At 52.4% G+C, this 18747-nt stretch overlaps 1 protein-coding gene across 1 annotated transcript; it reads right to left on the bottom strand.

Moving 5' to 3' along the window:
- Positions 1-386: 386 nt before the first annotated feature.
- On the bottom strand, positions 387-4835 carry Wfikkn2 (WAP, follistatin/kazal, immunoglobulin, kunitz and netrin domain containing 2). Its single transcript, XM_076871138.2, has 2 exons — positions 4686-4835; positions 387-1907 (listed from the first exon to the last, which is right to left on the bottom strand). The coding sequence occupies exons 1-2, from the start codon at positions 4746-4748 to the stop codon at positions 387-389; spliced, it is 1584 nt and encodes a 527-aa protein (XP_076727253.2). The 5' UTR covers positions 4749-4835.
- Between the last annotated feature and the right edge of the window lie 13912 nt (positions 4836-18747).

Genomic DNA, 18747 nt, shown 5'->3' with positions numbered 1-18747 from the left:
GGTTGCAGGGCCTTCTTGTCACCCCACATCTTCTTTGCGAGCCAGTATGTTCAACCATCAGCCATCTCTTGAACTCTTGGAGAGCCAGAGGAGACAGGTGGCCAGCAAAGGGTGACTGAGAAGGCCTGAGCAGCCTGGTCACCAGGAATAACATACATGTATCTATTGACTTCTCCTTTGTTCCCCTCAGCTAAAAAGGGCCCGGCCCTCTTGTTGAACTCACAGAATAGAAGCGGATCTAAGACCCTCTGGTAGCTTTTTTTGTGACATGTTGATAGCCATTTCCCTGCAGGCCCAAGACTGTCGAATCTGATCTTGCCCAGTTTAATGACTGAGGGGCACCGGGGTGGGTAGGTGGAAGAGGACCAGGGAGAGGTGCATGGGCTTCAGTGCATGCCCAGGAACTCCTTGAGGACATCACAGGTCTTCTTGTGCATGACCTCTCGGAGCTTCCTGACCCGCCGGCTGCTGGATGCTCCCACAAAGCTGTCGGGTCGCAGCATGGCCATACCGCCATCCACCTCGCCCATGATGATGAGTGGCGTCTCGCCCACTGTCACGTTGGGGCAGGGACAGGCCCAGTCCACATGGAGCAGAGTGACCTCCAGTGGCTCCCGGCCCAGGAACTTGAGGCCCATCTTCTCATCCTTTAGAACCTCGTCCACGGTCACCAGAGCACGGCCGGAGTCGGGCTCCTCGGTCAGCTCTGAAACTCGGCCCAGTATGACAAAGTCACTCCGACAGAAGCTGGTGACGAGTTTCTGCCGTGGCTTGCAGGCCCGACACTGCTGGTTGCCCCGAGGGAAGGGGCATGACTCCTCGCAGGCCTCGCGGCTCTCAAAGTTGTTCCCATTGCCCTCACAGCCGCCATACACGAAGGACTGGCACTGGCCGGTCTGGCTGTTGTAGGCCCAGCGTGGCGCGTAGGCCTTGCAGGGCCCCTGAAGGGCGGGCAGGCTGCACACGGCCAGGGGCCCACTCATGCAGGCCACCATGCAGGCCTCGTAGGTCTCGAAGTGGTTGAGGTTGCGGTGGCAGTGGCCAAAGGTGAAGGTCAGGCAGTTGTTGGCCTGGGCGTCGAAGTGCCAGCGGGTCTGCTCCTCGCCACAGTCCTCGCTGTCCGGGGGCTTCAGGCACTCGGCCGCTGGGAAGGCTGTGCCGTTGGGGCTGCTCTCTGAGGTGGCCACAGCCTGACCCCCCCTGACCACGGACAGCGGGAAGTCTGCCCTCAGGACCCCGGCAGCATTCCGGGCCGTGCAGGTGTAGATGCCAGCATCCTGAGGCTGGGCATTATAGATGACCAGCTGGGCAATGTTGGTGACCACTACATTGCCACGCACATGGTTGGGCCGCATGACCACGTTCTCCCGATCCTCCAGCTGCTTCTCCCAGGTGATCTCAGGCCGGGGCCGGCCCACCACGTCACAGAGGAAGCTCACCGTCTCACCCACGGTGACTGACTGGTGCACGGGGTGGTTGAGCAGGGCCGGGGCCGCCACGTCCAGCCCAGGGGTCTCCGGGGAGGCTGTGGTGGGGTGCACAGTGGTCTCGGGAGGCAAGGGACTGGTGTTGGGCCAAGTGAAGTGATAGCGGCAGGTGACGACAGCCAGCGTGATGCCCCTGGAGCAGGCCTCGGCGTCCATGTAGCAGCGGTTGTAATAGGTGAGGCCGTCAGAGGCACAGGTAAAACTGGGCTCCTTCTCACAGCGATCTTTGCACTTACACACGGGCTGGCCATCCCAGATGTCACACTCAGAGCCCTGCTGCAGACACATGAAGTGGTCACACGTAGCCTCCTTGGGCATGCCCACCGGGCCCTTCTTCCCTCTCACGTCCATGTAGCGGGCCGCCACACAGCTCTTGGTCCCACACACATTGGGGCAGCACTTCTCATAGGTCTCACATTCCTGAAAGAGCCACAGAGAGAGCTCTGAACAGGGAGGGGAAAGAAGAAAGGACACAGTCCTGCCCTGACCTCAGGGTTTGTGGGGAGGAGACTTGCCGGGCTCACCATTGAGTGTGAGTGGAACCCCTGGTGGTGAGAGACTGAGCTCCGGCAGACCTGGCACTGCCAGGTGCCAGGCCCTCAACTACGAGCTGACAGGTAGCTTGCTGTGCTCCTCACAAGCCCGTGGTGGGTGCAACCATTATTCCCACTTCATGAATGATGCTACCGAGGCACAGAGAGGTTACAGGTAGCAGACGCCTGTAATCCCAGCGGCTTGGGAGGCTGAGGCCAGAGGTCCACAAGTTTAAAGCCAGCTTCAGCAACTTAGCAAGGCCCTAAGCAACTTAGTGAGATTCTGTCTCTAAATAAAGTACAAAATAGGGCTGGGGATGAGGCTCAGTGTTTAAGTGCCCCTGGGTTCAATTCCTGGTACCAGAGAGAGAGAGAGAGAGAGAGAGAGAGAGAGAGAGAAAGAGGGAGAGGGAGAGATATTAAGTGTCTTGCCCAAGGTCATCTCTATGACTAGTGTGTGGAGAGTGGTGGGTCACAGATTTCTAAGAGGGGACATTCTCTTACCACCATTCTATATATGAGTATACAGAGATGCAGAGAGATGACAATCATGTCACAGCAATGGGAGGTGGCAGAAAGGGACTGCAAAGCCCAGTGGGTGGGATTCTGATATCACCAAATGAGCTCTGGGCTCACAGTGTGATGCTGCATTCAGGTCTTTTCTATTGGCTTGAGGATGCTCTGGTGAACTGGGAGATGCCACCTCTGGAGGCTGTCCACACCCCGTCACCCCTTGAGGAGATCAGGATGTGTTGGGCCCAGGACACCAGGTCTCAGCCTATACCAGAGCCAGGTGCTCAGCTTCATGAGGGACACTTCATGGAGAAAGCCACAAGAAAAAAGTCCCTTGTGTGGCAAAGGTCAGCAAGTCCATCAGCGAGGCATTGCCAGACCATAATCCCCTCTGATTTTCTGTGGAGCCGCCTAAGGCATTAGTTTAATTCCTCGAAATTAGCAACATGCTCCTGTCGCCGGCACAAACAGGGATTTCATGTGGTGTTTTCCACAATAACATGCCGTACCCACTGGGCAGCGGGCAAGCCTCCTGATCCTCCACCAGGTAGTGGCTCTGTGAGCTACTCCCCACCAGGGCTGGCCTCTGGTCCTCCCGACTTTTGTTCAGCCTCTTTGACATTCCACATCAGCTAAGGGGGGGACCCCCGCCCTGGCTCTGCAGGGCCTGCCGGCTTCCCTTGTTTACCCTCTGCCCCTTCCAGCTCAGAATGGGGACTTTGTTTTGCAGCCCTTGTTTGGCACAGGCTTCTTGGCCATACCAGGGAGGCTTTGGGGCATGGATGGGCTGAGTGTGTGTACCACTTGGGTCTAAGGGAGAGAGACCCCAAGGAGAACTGATGGCAGGGAGGGGACATGGGGCAGGAGAGCCTGCTTCTTGACCTGAGTCATTTCCTAAGATGACAGGAAGCTCCCTCAGGGCCCAGAGACCCATGAGTGGATGGGCCCTTGGGAACTGGGGGAAGGAACCTGGAGGGGATCCTTAGAAGACTTTCACTTAAGGGACTGGGAGGCACCCAGGGGCTATCTGAATCCCCAGCCCCGAACAAGTGCCTTCTCTCCAAACACACAAAATCGGTCCTACTGTCCCCAAGCCCCACCTGACTTTTCAGGCCACCCTGTGCCAATGACACAAGCTTCTCTGCAAATGTAGCCAACTAGTGAAGTGACCTCAGCCTGTGGGAATAGCCCTGGCTCTTTTGCTCCTTATCTTTTTTTCTAGACACTACCATTGCCCACTAGAAGCATCTGTCCCAAGGGGCCGGAGAACTGTCCCCTGGGCACTGTGAGGCAGAGGCCACTTTCCCCAGGGAAGCCCTGTACTCTCCTATGGGTGACCGAGCATCATAGGAACACCGGGTCTCTCATGTTCCCTGGTGATGTCCGGCCTAGACCCAGACCCAGAGCCCCAGGGGACTCTGTTACCCTCAGAGCTGGCCAGGACAGGCAGCAGGTAGCTGTGCCCAGAGCAGATGTGGGTACCACAGGCCCTTTGCCCTGCCGGAGTGGGTGGGAGTGGCCGTCAGGGGTGCCTTGGCATTGAGGAGAAAAATGCTCTAGAATCAGCCCTGCCCTGCAGTGTCCTCAGAGAGGAGCAGGAGGGAGGACTGAGGAGGCTGGAACTCAGTCCACTTCCCTCCTGAGGATGCCAGGGCATCTATCAGAGCTGTCCCTGTCTGCCCTGACCACCAGTGTGGCTACTCTCTGGGTCTAGGCCCAAAACCTGGGGAGGTGGCTGGAGGCCAGATGAAACTTCAGCTTTGTCTGGCAGATATGGGCTCCAAGCCCACCTGTCCCTCGCTGGCCATGGTGCCGCTCTGAGTGTCCACTCTCCTACCTGTGAGTGGGCAGCTGACACACATCTGCCAATTCTCTCTATGTGCCTGTCATGGTGCTGGCCCACAGCAGCCCTCAGCACCCAGGAAGGAGCAGCAGCCCACGATTCCCAGGCTCTGGTGAACTTGGACATCACACCCTCTTTCAGGCCTCAGTGACAACAGACAGGCATCGATCGTGCTCTGTTTATCTCCTGGCGGGCAGGGCCTGTGCTCCTTCACGTTCCTGGAGGGCACTCCCCAGTCGTCCCCAGTCCACGCTGCCACCCCCTCACTCACACCTCAGGTCCATCTCGGGCTCCGCATTCCCAACTCACCTGGTCCGTCTCACACTCTCGCTTGCAGGTGCTCTGTGCATCCACCCAGAGGTTGGGGTTCATGTCGTTGGGGCAGATGCCAGCATGGGAATAGCGGATGGGCGGCAGTGCCAGGCCTGGCAGGGACACCCCGAGCAGCAGCAGCAGCAGCAGCAGCAGCAGCCCCCGGCAGGACCAGAACCGGGGACACCCCAGGGCCCTCATGGTGCGAACTGCAGCTGCGAAGACCTCCCCTGTGGCGACGCCAGGGGCTGGGCCCACCGGGGCCTTCTCCTCCGGGGCTGGAGACACCTGCCCTCCCGGCCCCGCAGGTCTCCTTGCTGAGGCTGCTGCTGCAGCGGCTGCTGCCTCCACCAAGTGCAGCTGCTGGGCTGTGCGGCTTCAGATAAAAGAAAGGTCTTTGGAAGGAAACTCTGTCTCCTGAGTGTGCAGGGAGAGGAGCCGCAGCAGGGGCCCGAGCCTGGATTTCTATCCTGGGCGCGCCACCCGAGTGGGAGCGAGCTAACCTGATGCCTGTCACAGGCAGGCTGCTGGCGCCTCTGTCCCGTGGCCGATCACAGACTTATTGCAGAAGGGGGAGAGAAAGCTGGAAGCAGTTTAGGCAGCGTATCTGGCACGGTGGGACACCTGCTTGTTTTGACTCCAGGAGGCCTTTAACCCCTTCAAGGGCCAGAAATGGCATGTGCTTCGGGGGAGCTGGCTCCAGGACACGCACGCTCCCTGTAAAGAAGGTTTGTTTCCCTTTCCCCCACCTCCCGGGGCTGGGCCCCCTCCTCCCTTTTGGCCACCTCTAAAGAACACACAGTCGCTTGTTACAAGGAGGGACCTGAGCGGGCTGAGTAGCGTCGCCCAGCCCGATAGTACATTTGAGAGCAAATGACGTGGAAAAACAACAAGTTCACGGCCGTTCCAGGGCGGGCCTGAACTGCGCTGAGCCGTGTAAGCCGACTCCCACCCCAGCACCAGGTTCCCCGGTGGGGGGTGTGCACACGGACAGTTCCCTATCTCTGGGTCCTAGGCGGTTGGGGTCTGAAGTTCCAACTTTGGTGAATTTTCCCCAAATCATTCCAGAGACACATACCAGATACGCTCCGGCTCCCCCCAGCTCCGGGACGTATCACATTCCTCGCTCCTCCATCCACACACTGAGCTCCAAGAAAACCCCCCCAGAAAGATAGCAGCATAGCGCTGCACGGCCCAGCTGCCCGCACCTGTGGCCATGGTGGCCACTACTCAGGGAACCCTTTCTGAGTGCCAGGCACTGTACAGGCACCATCTTGCCCCGCCCCCCCATCCCCTGCACAGAGGACTGAAGAGCGCAAGACACTTGCCCAGGGTCACAGTAAGCAGTGATGGCAAGGCCAGTCATTCTTAATATGTGCCCAACTCGACATGCATCGCCTCGTTTAATCCTCCGTCTTAGATTTGCAGGGACACACAGAGAGGCTAAGCAATTTGCCTGTGTCACACAGCTCCAAGACCTTTTTAAGCTAACCCTCCTCCATCCTCTGCCAAAACGTGCTTTTGAGGCACCATCCAAAGTCTTGGTTTTTATAGGGTGGACAAGAAATTTTTGAAGATCAGGAGCTTGTATTTGTGGAGGAACCTGGAAGAGAGCCAGAAGTTGCTGGGGGGCTGGGGGCACCCTCTCATTGGAAAGGGCCTGCATCTAAAACGCCACAGAACAGCCAGCAGCCTGCGTGTGCTTGTGTTGGTCACTTGGCTGAGGCAGCAGCAGAGGGCGGGGTGGGGGGGGATGAAAAACCACAAAGGGTTTGAGGAGCAGTGACTGAGCAGCAGTGTCCCCAGGATGGTGTCCCCAGGATAGCAGAGGGTTAGCACCACACATCAGAACCAGAAGGGATCTCCAGGCCCTCAGCAGCCCTCTCAGTTTACAGACGGGGAAACTGAGGCCACAGACCACCCCTAATTGGACTGTAGGAAGGTCACATGGCGCCCTCCCCTGCCCACTTCCTCTTCCCAGCTGGGTGGGGTGGCCTTGCTCCCCTGGAGCCGATTCCTTCCTGTGGTGTGGGTCCTTCTGCAAGGTCTGTCTTTTCTGCTTATGTCAAATCCCTAATGAAGGGTGTCAGATCCTAATCCTCTAAATTATTGGAATAAACCTCCCTCCGAGGCCAGTCGCAGTAATGAAGCCAGACAGCGGGCGACGCTGGCTGCTTTGAATTCCCTGTAATTTCATAAACTGTGTTCCAGCTGCTCCATCCGAGGCAGGGCCTCCACACAGCCCGCGCACGGCCTCCTTTGATATCACAAAGAGAAATGGACAGTGACACATTTCTAAGCAGCACTTAGAGACACTGTCACAGGCCCATTATACAGGGATGGGCATCCAAGGAGAGGAGGCTGATTTCTGGGGAGGTCACTGAGACCATGAGAGGGCAGGGGAAAGATGAGGGGGGGTAGAAGAAGGCTGTCGAGAAAACAGAGGACGACTGACCATCCTGCCCCCGCTTCGTTCCTGGGGTCAGTGCAGAAAACCCTCCACCCCAGCGTGGTGCTGGCGAGAGCCACCGTACCTTCCGGGGGCCTCCTTCCGAGCAATTCACTCAGGGAAGACAGGGCCCTAGAACACTCTGACTCTCTCTCGGCCCTTCCAAGTCTCCCACCAAAAACACAGCTGAGAATGATAAATAACGGCTGATCAGGGCTCGGAGCCCACGGCATCTCCACCTCTGTCGGCCCTGCTGACCCTCGCAGCAGCCCGGGGAGGGCGTGCCCTTGTGTGGGTGAGGAAACCAAGTCCCAGGGAGGTTGGGCTGGGCCTTCCCGGTCCTGCCGGCCCACAGAGCAGGGTGAGCGCTCCCTCCCTCCCCCTCCCTCCCCCAGCCCGCACTCCTCACACCCCACCCCTGCAGAAGGCCCCTCGCAGCCCTGTAGCCCTGCCTTCCTGGCCAGACCACTGGTTGGAAGCTGTTCTGGGAGAGCTTTGAAGTCCCCTCCTCACGGGCCCCTCTATCCCAGCTTCTTCTCTCGTCCCTGTCAGTCTCCCTGGCTCTTCTTACAAACCCAGGGAACAGAAGACAGTCCAGAGGCCCACTGCCGCTGTCCGACAGGCCCCAACCTGGGCCACCAAGAGCAGAGCTTGGGCTGAGCCCCTGGAGGGGCCTGGCCTGGGGATGATCTGGCTGGCCTGTGGGCATCCCCTGCCTTTCACCCATTCCCCAAGGACATCGGGCACCACTCAGCCTTGCTTGCCACCTGGGGTAGGAGGTGAGAGAGAGGGCTGAGCTCTGTACTGTGTCTGGCCCTCCAAGGGGGCTCTTAGGTACAGTGGCAGGAGGTCACCCCTAGACAGTGAACTCTGGGTGATCCTTGACCTTAGACCCACCCTGAGAATATCAGCTCCTGAGCCACTCAGGTCTTGACGGGACAACCCAAATAACACCCTTTCCCAATGGGTCCGCCCCGACCCCCGGCTTCAGACACACACGGGGTGGGGACCCACAGAGACCCACAGCGCTCCGCAGATGCCCCATGGCTTGCAGCAAGCCTCTTACCTGGCGCTGTATCTGCTCCCTCTTTCCCTATCTTATTTCTGTCCACAATTTTTTTTAAAGTACCTACTATGTGCACATAGATCCACAATAGTCTCTCCACAGAGAGGGCACAGTCTGGGCCAGAAGGCAAGAATGCAAAACAGATAAGCATGGCGAACGCTGGGCGAGGGGGGGGGGTCATCGCGGGGCTGGTGCTGGAGAGAGGCTGGGCCTGGGGTCACCTACACGCATGGGTGGGGCCAGGCCTGAGCCGCAGTCTGCAAGCGAGGGAGTGAAGGGTTTGCTACACCTCTCTGTGGAAAGGCCTGGCCAGCAGCTCAGCCTCCCTGGCCAAGGCCCTCCCTCTGTGGGGCCCAGGCCTCCCGGAAGGGGAGGTGAGCCAGTCAGCAGGTCTAGGAGGGCAGTGGGGGTGGGAGCTGCAGCCCCAGCAAAGTCCAGCCACCCTGCCTGGGCCTCAGACTGAGGCAGCCTTGCCTTCTGCAGAATGGGTGGGGCAGGCAAGACCCCTGGGAGCGTTCCTGCCCTGATCTTGGTCATTTCCACACATTTATATTTGGGGAGGGGAGAAGATTTGGGAAGCAGAAATTGGGGTTCAGGGAAGGAGGACACCCTGGATGAATTGCTCAGCAGAGGGGTAGTGCAGGCTGCCTCAGCGAGGCAGTGATTAGTGAGTCCCACGCCAGGGAATTCAATAAAGCGCCAGGCTCATTACCCAGCTGGGGACCCCCTGCCCGAGCAGCCTCGGGCCTGGGTTACATTACAGGGCTGCATGAACTCTCCCCTCCAAGTGAGGCTGCACGGGGTCTTGGGATAATTACGGGGCCTCAGCAGATGGTGGAGGTGGATGGGGAGGCCTTCAGCTGTGGGGCACGTGACCCGTCAGCATCTGTGCGGAACAGGACGAGGGAGGGTCTGCACTGATCTGGGAGTGGGGGGCACTGAATCAAGATCTGGGAATTATGGGGTTGCCAGGGGTGGGTAGAGTCCAGTGCCCGGGGCCAGCTGGACCTCCTTGGAGACCCCCGTCTGGGCCAGGGGCACCTGCTGGTGTGGCTGAGGGAGGCCCTGGTGCGTGAGGGCGTCTGTATGCGTTGTGTGACAAGCAGAGGCCGCACAACCCAGTGCCAGGGCCTTTGAGCACTCGCGTGTCCTCCTGGCCTGAGTCCTCCTTGGCCTGTGTCTCACCCCTCCGTGGGGCTTGGGCCACCAACTCGAGCTGGGACCGTCTCTTTCCCCGTCTGAGGCCCCTCCAGCTCTCTCCTCTGTGATCTCATGCCCTGATTCTTCCAGCTTTGCCTTGATGAAATCAGCTTCAAAAAGCCGCGCACAGACCTCAGCCAAGACCTCGGCCAAGACAAACATGGGAGAGCAGGAGCCGGAGGCCCAGGGCTACAGGGCTGGGGCCGGCCCGCCACTCGGCCCTGCCAGGGGACGGCAAGGGCCGGTCTCCACTTTCCCCAGGCCTGGGGGATCAGTAGGAACACAGAAGTAGGCACGGCCTCCCACCCTCTCAGCGCTCCCCATCCTAAAAGCTACTGCCCTTGAACTCTGCTCTCCCTCTTGCTTCCTTCTTCCTTTGGATGAGAAAGACATGAGCTCAGACTTGGGTCTCCCTGCTGCCCCATGTTGCCAAGCAAAGGGGCTCCCATTCCGTACACCCAGACTCACCCCTGATACTCATTCTAGAAGTCCAAATGTGTGTGTGTGTGTGTGTGTGTGTGTGTGTGTCCAGGGGTCAGGCCTTTTCATGACTGACCATTATTCCAAAACTTCTGGCTTAACCACAGCCAAAGCGCTCAACCTGGACCTTCTCTGGGTTTATCATTTGCAGCACTGCCCAAAACTCTGGAAGCTGCCATGCTGCTCCTGCAGGTCTTTCCCTGTAGCCTCTCACACGGATCTTGTCTTCTGCCATGGACTTTCTCACCTCCTGGAGAGTTCCAGCTTCTTCTGCCCCATGGCATCTTGCCCCATCTCAGAAGCCATATTTTTTTAAAATATTTTTTTTAATTGTTGATGGACTTTTATTTTCACTTATTTGTATGTGGTGCTGAAAATCGAACCCAGCCTCACGAATGCTAGGCAAGCACGCTACCGCTGAGCCACAACCCCAACCTCAGAAGCCATATCTTGAAGGCCAAAGCCACTTCCTATCTGGCAACTTCCTGGTATAGTTTTTAAATGATAAAACAAAACACCATGCTGGGGTTATAAAACATGTGGCTAACTTCAGTGTTCAGTGGAGTGAGTTGAATGGAGGCCTCTCAAAACATTTGTCCAGCTGAGCACGGTAGCACGCATCTATAATCCTAGCAGCTTGGGAGGCTGAGGCAGGAGGATCAGGAGTTCAAAGCCAGCCTCAGCAAAAGTGAGTCACTAAGCAACTCAGTGAGACCCTGTCTTCAAATAAAATAAAAATAGAGCTGGGGATGTGGCTCAGTGGTTAAGTGGCCCTGAGTTCAATTCCTGGTACCAACACCCCCGCTCAAAAAAAAAAAAAAGATTTGTGCATATCCTAGCCCCAGAATCTGTGTGACCATATTTGGGAAAAGAATCTGTGCAGATGTTATTCAGTAAGGGTCTCGCGCTGGGATCGTTCTCCATTATCCCAGAGGGCCCTAAATCCAAGGCTCTCACTAGAGGAAAGCAGAGAGAACACTGAGACACACAGAAGCCCCAAGAAGACGGAAGCAGAGCTCAAGGTGATGCAGCCACACACCCAGGAATGCCTGGACCAAATGCAGGATGATGCAGAGAGATTGTCCTCCCGAGCCTCAGAGGGAGCAAGGACCTGCCAGCATTTTAATCTTGGATCTCTGGCCTTCGGAACTGCGAGATAGTACATTTATGTTGTTTTTAGCCATCAAATTTGTGTTGCTTTGTTGCCGCAGTCACCCCCCAAATGAACAGACCTACCTAGAATTCCTCAGTGGCCCTTCCCAGTCCTGGTTGAGTAGCCCGGCCAGCAGGGCTTGTCCCTTCTTAGCTCCTCCCCAGTCTACTCGGGTTCTCTTTTCTGACAAGTTCATCACCTCAGCACTTTCTTTTGTGACCCAACAAAAATTTATAACTTTTTATTAATAATAGAAACAACATAAAGTTCAAACCAAGCTTCAAATGCTCTTTTGAAACACACACACACGTGCTCACAAGCACCACACACACGTGCACACACACATGCACACACAGAGGACTAGGTTCTTTGTTCCTCGCACACCAGCTCCTACGTCGTCACTGCTGCCCTTGAGGGCTCAGGCTGCCTTTGCTCTTCACATGGCGTGGCCAGTCCTTGTGCTTGCCGCCCACATCTGCCTCCTCCACCCCTCCCTCTTTGCTCTCCTCCTGAACAGTCGGGGTCTGTGTGTTTCCTGAGAAGCTTCACCTTGAACTTGGATTGCTCAGAGCTGCTAACTGCTCGCTGAGCATCAGCCTTGATGTCCCCCAGCTCTGTCAGTGTCTGAGGCAGGGCTCTTGCACACATCTGCTTGCGTGAGGACAAAGGGGAAGTTCTTGGATTTCGGGGTTAGTGGCTCTAGTGACTGCCGTGGCGTGTCGAAGACCCCGTTTGGACCCAGGCCTCGGTGCCTACTTTTTGCTTGACTCTGTTGTATTTTACTGACTGGTTCCTCAGTGACTGTGGCTGCCGCCAGCTGGGCCTGTCGTGGGTGCCAGTGTAGAATCCGTTCTCTGGAACTCCGGTACCAATTCATCACTGTCAGGTTCTGTTCCAGATTCTGTCTAAGCCTGGGGCTACAGCAACTCCTCCGGAGCAGGGATGGTTTCTGGGCCTTCTCCAAGCATTTTGTGCATAGAATGTGGAATCAATGAACGTGGTGAAAGAAAGTCAAGGACTCTTTAAAAAAAAAATAAAAGCTATGATTTTTTTTTGGCAGGGGGGTACCAGGGATTGAACTCAGGGGCATTCAACCACTGAGCTACATCCCCAGTCCTATTTTGTATTTTATTTAGAGGCGGGGTCTCACTGAGTTGCTAGCACCTTGCTTTTGCTGAGGCTGGCTTTGAACTCGAGATCCTCCCGCCTCAGCCTCTGAAGCCTCTGGGATTCCAGGGGTGCACCACCATGCCCAGTTTATGATTGTTGTCTTTACCGGAAACGGATGGTCAACATGGTTTTAAAGACACCTGGTAAGACTTGGGTGACCAGAGCAGTGGAGAACTGAACCCGGCTATTGGGAGCCTTGCTCTACTCCACAGGACAAGAGTTGCTGGTGTCATGGGACAATTTTAGGAGGTAAGCATGGGAAGAGAGGACAAGCTAAACTGGGCTGACCTTTGATCTGTGACCCTTGGGGAAGAGACCCCCTCTGTAGCGGATGCTTTCAGAGGTTCTGACTGCAACATGTTGGTAAGAAATGTATTTTTCAGTGGAGCGCGGAGGTGCAGCCTGTAATCCCAGCAACTCGGGAGGCCAAGCAGGAGGATCGCAAGTTCAAGGTCAGCCTCAGCAAACTTAGTAAGGCTTTTAGCAACCTAGGAGACCCTGTCTCAAAATAAAAAATGAAAAAGGGCTGGAGATGTGGTTCAGTGCCCCTGGTTTCAATCCCTGGCACCAAAAAAAAAAAAAAAAAAAAAAAAAAGAAAGAAATGTATTTTTCATTGTGATTCTGTGTACAAAGACACAAGAATAACTGAAATAAAAGTTTTACAAAGTGATGGTTACCCTTCTACATGTCACGCTTCTTGAGCATTCCAAAAGCTGAAGGTCACTTGGGAAGCTTGGGAACAACCAGAGCTTTGGGACTTCTGTTGCCTTTTTCAGAAGCCTCAAGATTGATATATGAACTATTGGAATTTGAAATGAAACAGACAAAAACCAATTACGTCAACATTTTTAAAATGAAGTATTTAGCTGCTATGGTTTTGTTTTAATATTTATTTTTTAGAGATGGACACAATGTCTTTATTTTGCCTTATGCGGTGCTGAGGATCGAACCCAGGGCCTCCCGCACGCTAGGCCAGCGCTCTACCTCTGAGCCTCGACCCCAGCCCCTAGATGCTCTGGTTTTGATGTGGTTTGACTCCCAGGGGTTCCAGTGGGCAGCGTGGGCCCCTGGGTGGCAGTGTTGGGAGGTGGGTGAGTCTAGGAGGTGGGGCCAGTGGAGAGGCGGTAGGTCACTGGGGACATCACACTCGGAAGGCACTGGTGTTAGTCTCATGGAGAAGCCAGTTCTCCCAGAGTTCGTTGTCATGAAAGAGCAGGCCTGGCCTCTGAAGGACCCTCTGGCTTCCTGTCTGGCGGTGCTCCTTCCACACATCAGCAAGGTGTGATGTCACCAAGGGGCCAAACAGATGGGGCTGCCTGATCTTAGACTTTCAGCCTCCAAAACTATAAGAAAAAATGAGCTCTTTTACTTTGTTTTTAAAATTTATTTATTTATTTTAATATTGGAGATTTAACCCAGGGGCACTCTACCACGAAGCTCCCTCCCCAGCCCTTTATTTTGTTTTGTTTTTGTTTTGAGGCAAGGTCTGGCTAAGCTGCTTATATCCTCTCTAAATTGCTGAGAGGGGCCTTGAACCTGCAATCCTTCTGTCTCAGCCTCCTAAATTGCTAAGATTACAGAATTGAGCTACCACACCTGGCTCTTTTTCTTTATAAAGTATTCAGTTTCAGGCATTTTATTACAGCAAGCAAAAAATGTGCTAATGCATTAGGTATAAAGCTTAAAACAATGTCCAGGATCTATATATACAAAACAAAAGTACAGAACTTTGATGAAAGAAAATCTAAAACATGAAGAGATGTTCTATGTTTATAAATTGGATGATAGGGTTGATATGATGTCAATTTTTCCCAACTTAATATATAGATTCAACAAAATCCCAAACAGAATCCTAGCACACTATTTTGTGATTCTAAAATTCTAAATGGTTCTAAAGTTTATATGGAAAGGCAAAAAAAAAAAAGCTAACACAATACTGAAGAATAAATTTGGAGGACGACTGATGTTACTAAATTTCAGAACTTCCTATGAAGTTACAGTGATCAAGACAACATGGTCTTGGTGAAAGAATAAACACTTAGGTTGATGAAACAGAATACAAGGCCCAAAATAGACTCAACCAAATGCAATCAAATAACGTTTGTCAAAGGACCAAAATCAACTCCATGAGAAAGAACAGTCTTCTCAACATATGGCAACGAACCAAGGAGACCTACTCATGCAAAGGTGGGGGGGGGGGCGAGAGAGAGAGAGTCTAGACATAACAGGCTCCACATTTTCAAAAATTAACTTAAAATGTATCAAAGAGCTTAATGTAAAACATAAAACTATTACATTTCTCGGACTGGGGATGTGGCTCAAGCGGTAGTGTGCTTGCCTGGCATGCGTGCAGCCCGGGTTCGATCCTCAGCACCACATGCAAACAAAGATGTTGTGTCTGCTGAAAACTAGAAAATAAATATTAAAATTCTCTCTCTCTCTCTCTCTTAAAAAAAAAAAACTATTACATTTCTGGAAAATAATAAGAGAAAATTTAAAGGACCTTGAGTTTGGCCAGGAGCTTTTAGGTATAATATGCAAAACATGATTCATGAATGAAAAAAATTGATGTTCCATCTTCCCTGAAAAAAAAAAAAATCAACCTAAGTGTTTCTTCTTTCATCAATATCAACTGATGCTCCTTCTCCCATGAAAAAGAAATTGTTAAGAGTATGGGAGGTGGCGCTTACAAATTGAAGAAAATCCAGTCATGCTTTGCCTCCCCTGGAGACTGGTCCCAGGATCCTCTGTGGATACCAGATCTACGGATGCTCAAGTCCCATATTTAAATTCCATAATATTTGCATATGCATATCATCCTGTTGACTTCAAATCATCTCTAGATTAATTATCATGTCTAATACAGTTTAGATGTTATGTAAATAGTTGTTATACTGTATTGTTCAGTGAATAATAAAAAGAAAAATATCTGCATTTGTTCAGGTCAGATGCAGCATATCTTTTTTAGATTGGTGGTTGAAGAATCCACAGAGATGGAGGGCCAATTGTTTTTGTAAATCACATATCTGATAAAGACCTTGTACCAGAATGACAGATAAATAGATAATGATATGTCTATATCTATATCCCCCTCCCCATATCTATATTGCTTAGCGTCTCGCTGTTGCTGAGTCTGGCTTTGAACTCTCAATCCTCCTGCCTCAGCCTCCCAAGCCAATGGGATTACAGGTGTGTTCTGTAATCATGCCCAGCCAGAATATATTTTTAAAACTCTCAAAATTATATTATGAAAAAAAAAATCAACCCAAAGAAAAATCAGCAAAAGATTTGAACAGACACTTCACCAAAGACAATGTATGAATGGTAATTACATTAAAAAATGCTCAAGATCATTAATAATTAGGGAAATGCAATTTTAAAAGACAAGAGTTCCTTACACACTAATTATAATAGTTAAAACTAAAAAGCCTAGCCATACTAAATGTTGGCAAGATGCAGAGGAACTAGAACTTTCAAACACTGCTCATGGGGAAATGAGTATTTTCTGTTACCAGTGTAAAGTGGTTTAATCACTTTGTAATATAGTTTGCATCTCAAAAGTTATTATGATAGTCAGCTTTCTGTCACTGTAACAAAATGCCTGAGATAAACAATGAATGGTTTATTGTGACTCAGAGTTTCAGAGGTCTTAGTTCATGGTCAGTTGAATTCATTACTTTGGGGCCTGTGGCAAAGCAGCCCATTGTGACCCAGAGCATGGGGGATCAAAAGTGCTCCCCTCGTGGCTGCCAGGAAACAAAGAAGAGCCAGGGTATTAATGTCTCCTTCAAGGTTACACCCCCCAATGACCCAACTTCCTTCCACTAATCCCCACCTACTAAATGTCCCACTACCTCCCGATAGTATCACCAGGTGGGAACCAAGCTTTTAACACAGGGGTCTTTGGGGAACATTCTAGATTCAAGGTGTATGAGTTACACATACATCTGTCATCCCACTCCCATGTATGTACCCAAGAGAAACGGAAGGACATACCTGTACAAGACTGGAACATGAATATTCACAGCACCTTTATTTGTATTTATTTACTTACTGTGGTACTGGGGATTGGACCAGGGGTGCTCTGCTACTGAGCTGTGTCCCCAGCCCTTTTTAATTTTCTATTTTTTTAAATTTTGAGACAGGGTCTACTAAGGTGCCCAGGCTGGCCTTGAAATTGCCATCCTCCTGTCTCAGCTTCCTGAGTAGCCAGGATTACAGGCGTGCGTCACCACACCCAAATGGCAGGTATGTTTTTACCTCAGGGATTTTATACATGTGTTTTTTTCTGCCCAGAGATCTCTTCCTATAATGTTTTTTTTTCTCTGTTCAGTTTCAAAGACTCCCTTCCTCTCCTTGTACGTTGTGTTTACAATTGGGAACACACAACTGTTCCCACCCTTTCCCAAATCCTGTTATATTTCACCTTCTCTCTTTTCTTTCTGGCACTAACCACTGTATCAGTGGAGGTTCTTTTGACTGCTAAAGTAGTAATGAAACAACCAACTAAGCACATATCATATAGCAAGGGGTCCAAGAACAGTCAGTATTAGAGCTGGCTCTGCTGCTTAACAATTCTAAGGATTCAGGTCAGCATTTCTGTGGTTCTCTTGACCTTTTCCTCATGGTCACAAAACAGCTGCTATCACCCCAAGGGTCAACATGACAATATTTAAAGGAAGAAAAGAATATGTCACCAGTGCATACCAAATACCTGCATGTCCCAGCCTTCCTTGCCCTTACGTTGAAGCCATGCAACTAGTTCTAGACCACAGACTGAGGATGGAAGCAATATTGGTAGGTGGAAGCCATTACCAGGAGTTTAAGGGTTTCATGACCTCCCATGCTGATATTTTCTTTTTCTTTTTTTTTTTTGAAAGTATTTTTGTATCTATTATGATATGTGATATTTACAATAGTCTTTTTCTTTCTTTCTTTCTTTTTTTTTAGAGAGAGAGAGAAAATTTTAATATTTATTTTCAGCGGACACAACATCTCTGTTTGTATGTGGTGCTGAGGATTGAACCCGGGCCGCACGCATGCCAGGCGAGCACGCTACCGCTTGAGCCACATCCCATGCTGGTATTTTCTGATGGCTCCAAACCCTTCACTCCCCACACAGACATCACGTTCAGGGTTACAGGATGTATGAGATGAGGATAGGAGCCGCAGCCATTGCTTCACCCAGGAATCTCTCCAGCCACAAGGCTGGCTCTCAATTTAGAATTTCTAGCCCCAAAAGTGAACAGTTAAAGACAAGCCCTGGGTGTGCTCTTGTGGGAAAACCCTGAAACGGGGCCTGAGGCTCACATCTGGCTCAGCACTGCCACCTTTGGCCTCCTGGGGGCGTCTTCCTTGACACTCCTGAGACAGAGAGGTGGGCTGTGTTTCCCCTGCCCCTGAACCTGGCTGGTCCCGTAACTGACTTTGACCAACAGAATGTGACACAAGTACCACTTCCAAGTCAGGCCTCAAAGATGACAGCTTTCCAGTTGGCTCCTCTTGGAAGCCAGCGTGATGGAAGGGAAAGAAGTCTGACAATCCCCAGCCGACCCGCCACAGGAAGTCCCCACAAGCCACATGGAGGAGAACACAGAGGCTCTGTGGAGCAGGGCCAAGGCACCAGATGAGTCGAATGCTTTTTTCTGGGACCTTCCAGCCTAGCACAGCCACCAGCTGAATGCCGTTGAGCCACTGTCCCAGAAAATGTCACAAAGAGCAGAAGAACAGCCTGGCTGAACTCTGTCCAAACTCCTGACTCACAGGACCACGAACAAGTAAAACATGTTCTATGTCACTAACGTTGGGGATAGTTTTTTGGAATCTGTCAGTGGAACGGGGTCGAAGGAGCTGTGGGGGAGGCCGGGTCTGCCGCTCAGCGTCAGTGCTCAGGCTGCCAGGAGGCAGACACCGGAATGAGGCCAGAATTCCCTTTAGGTACAAGAGGATACTTGGGGCTGTTCCCAGAGTCCATGCCTTTGACGATACGGTTGGAGGGTTTGCAGAGAGGCTGGGAGGAAAGCACCGAAGGGAGGCTCTAGCACAGCACACCCGAGTCAGACGGGGTTTGCATATTTACTCAGCAAACACTCCTGAAGCACTATTGTGTGCCCTGCCCTGAAAACGGGAGATGATGGGAAATCCGACAGTCATGGCGTCCGTCTTCATGCATTTGCAGTTTTAGTGTGGGCTGTAGACATGAGACAGATACACACGTGGATATAAATGACAGATGATGAAGGACGTCGTAAGAGGAGGGTACTTGCTGGGTGCGGTGGTGCACACCTGTAATCCCAGCAGTTCAGAAGGCTGAGGCGGGAGGATGGCAAGTTCAAAGCCAGCCTCAGCAACTGAGCAAGGCCCTATCAACTTAGCAAGGTCCTGGCTCGAAATGAAAAATAAAAAGGGCTGGGGTGTGGCTCAGTGGTTAAGCGCCCCTGGGTTCAAGCCCTCTTCCCCTCCCTGGGTCTCTTCTCCACTGTGAAGGGAGGGAGAGGAGCTGCCCTTGACTTTGAACGCCTGGCCAGCTCGGACTCCCGG

Source organism: Callospermophilus lateralis, chromosome 11 (genome assembly GCF_048772815.1).
Source record: "Callospermophilus lateralis isolate mCalLat2 chromosome 11, mCalLat2.hap1, whole genome shotgun sequence".
In the NCBI taxonomy this organism is placed as follows: Eukaryota; Metazoa; Chordata; class Mammalia; order Rodentia; family Sciuridae; genus Callospermophilus; species Callospermophilus lateralis.
The sequence above is the reverse complement of the archived record's forward strand: the minus strand, read 5'-3'. Positions and strand labels throughout refer to the sequence as shown.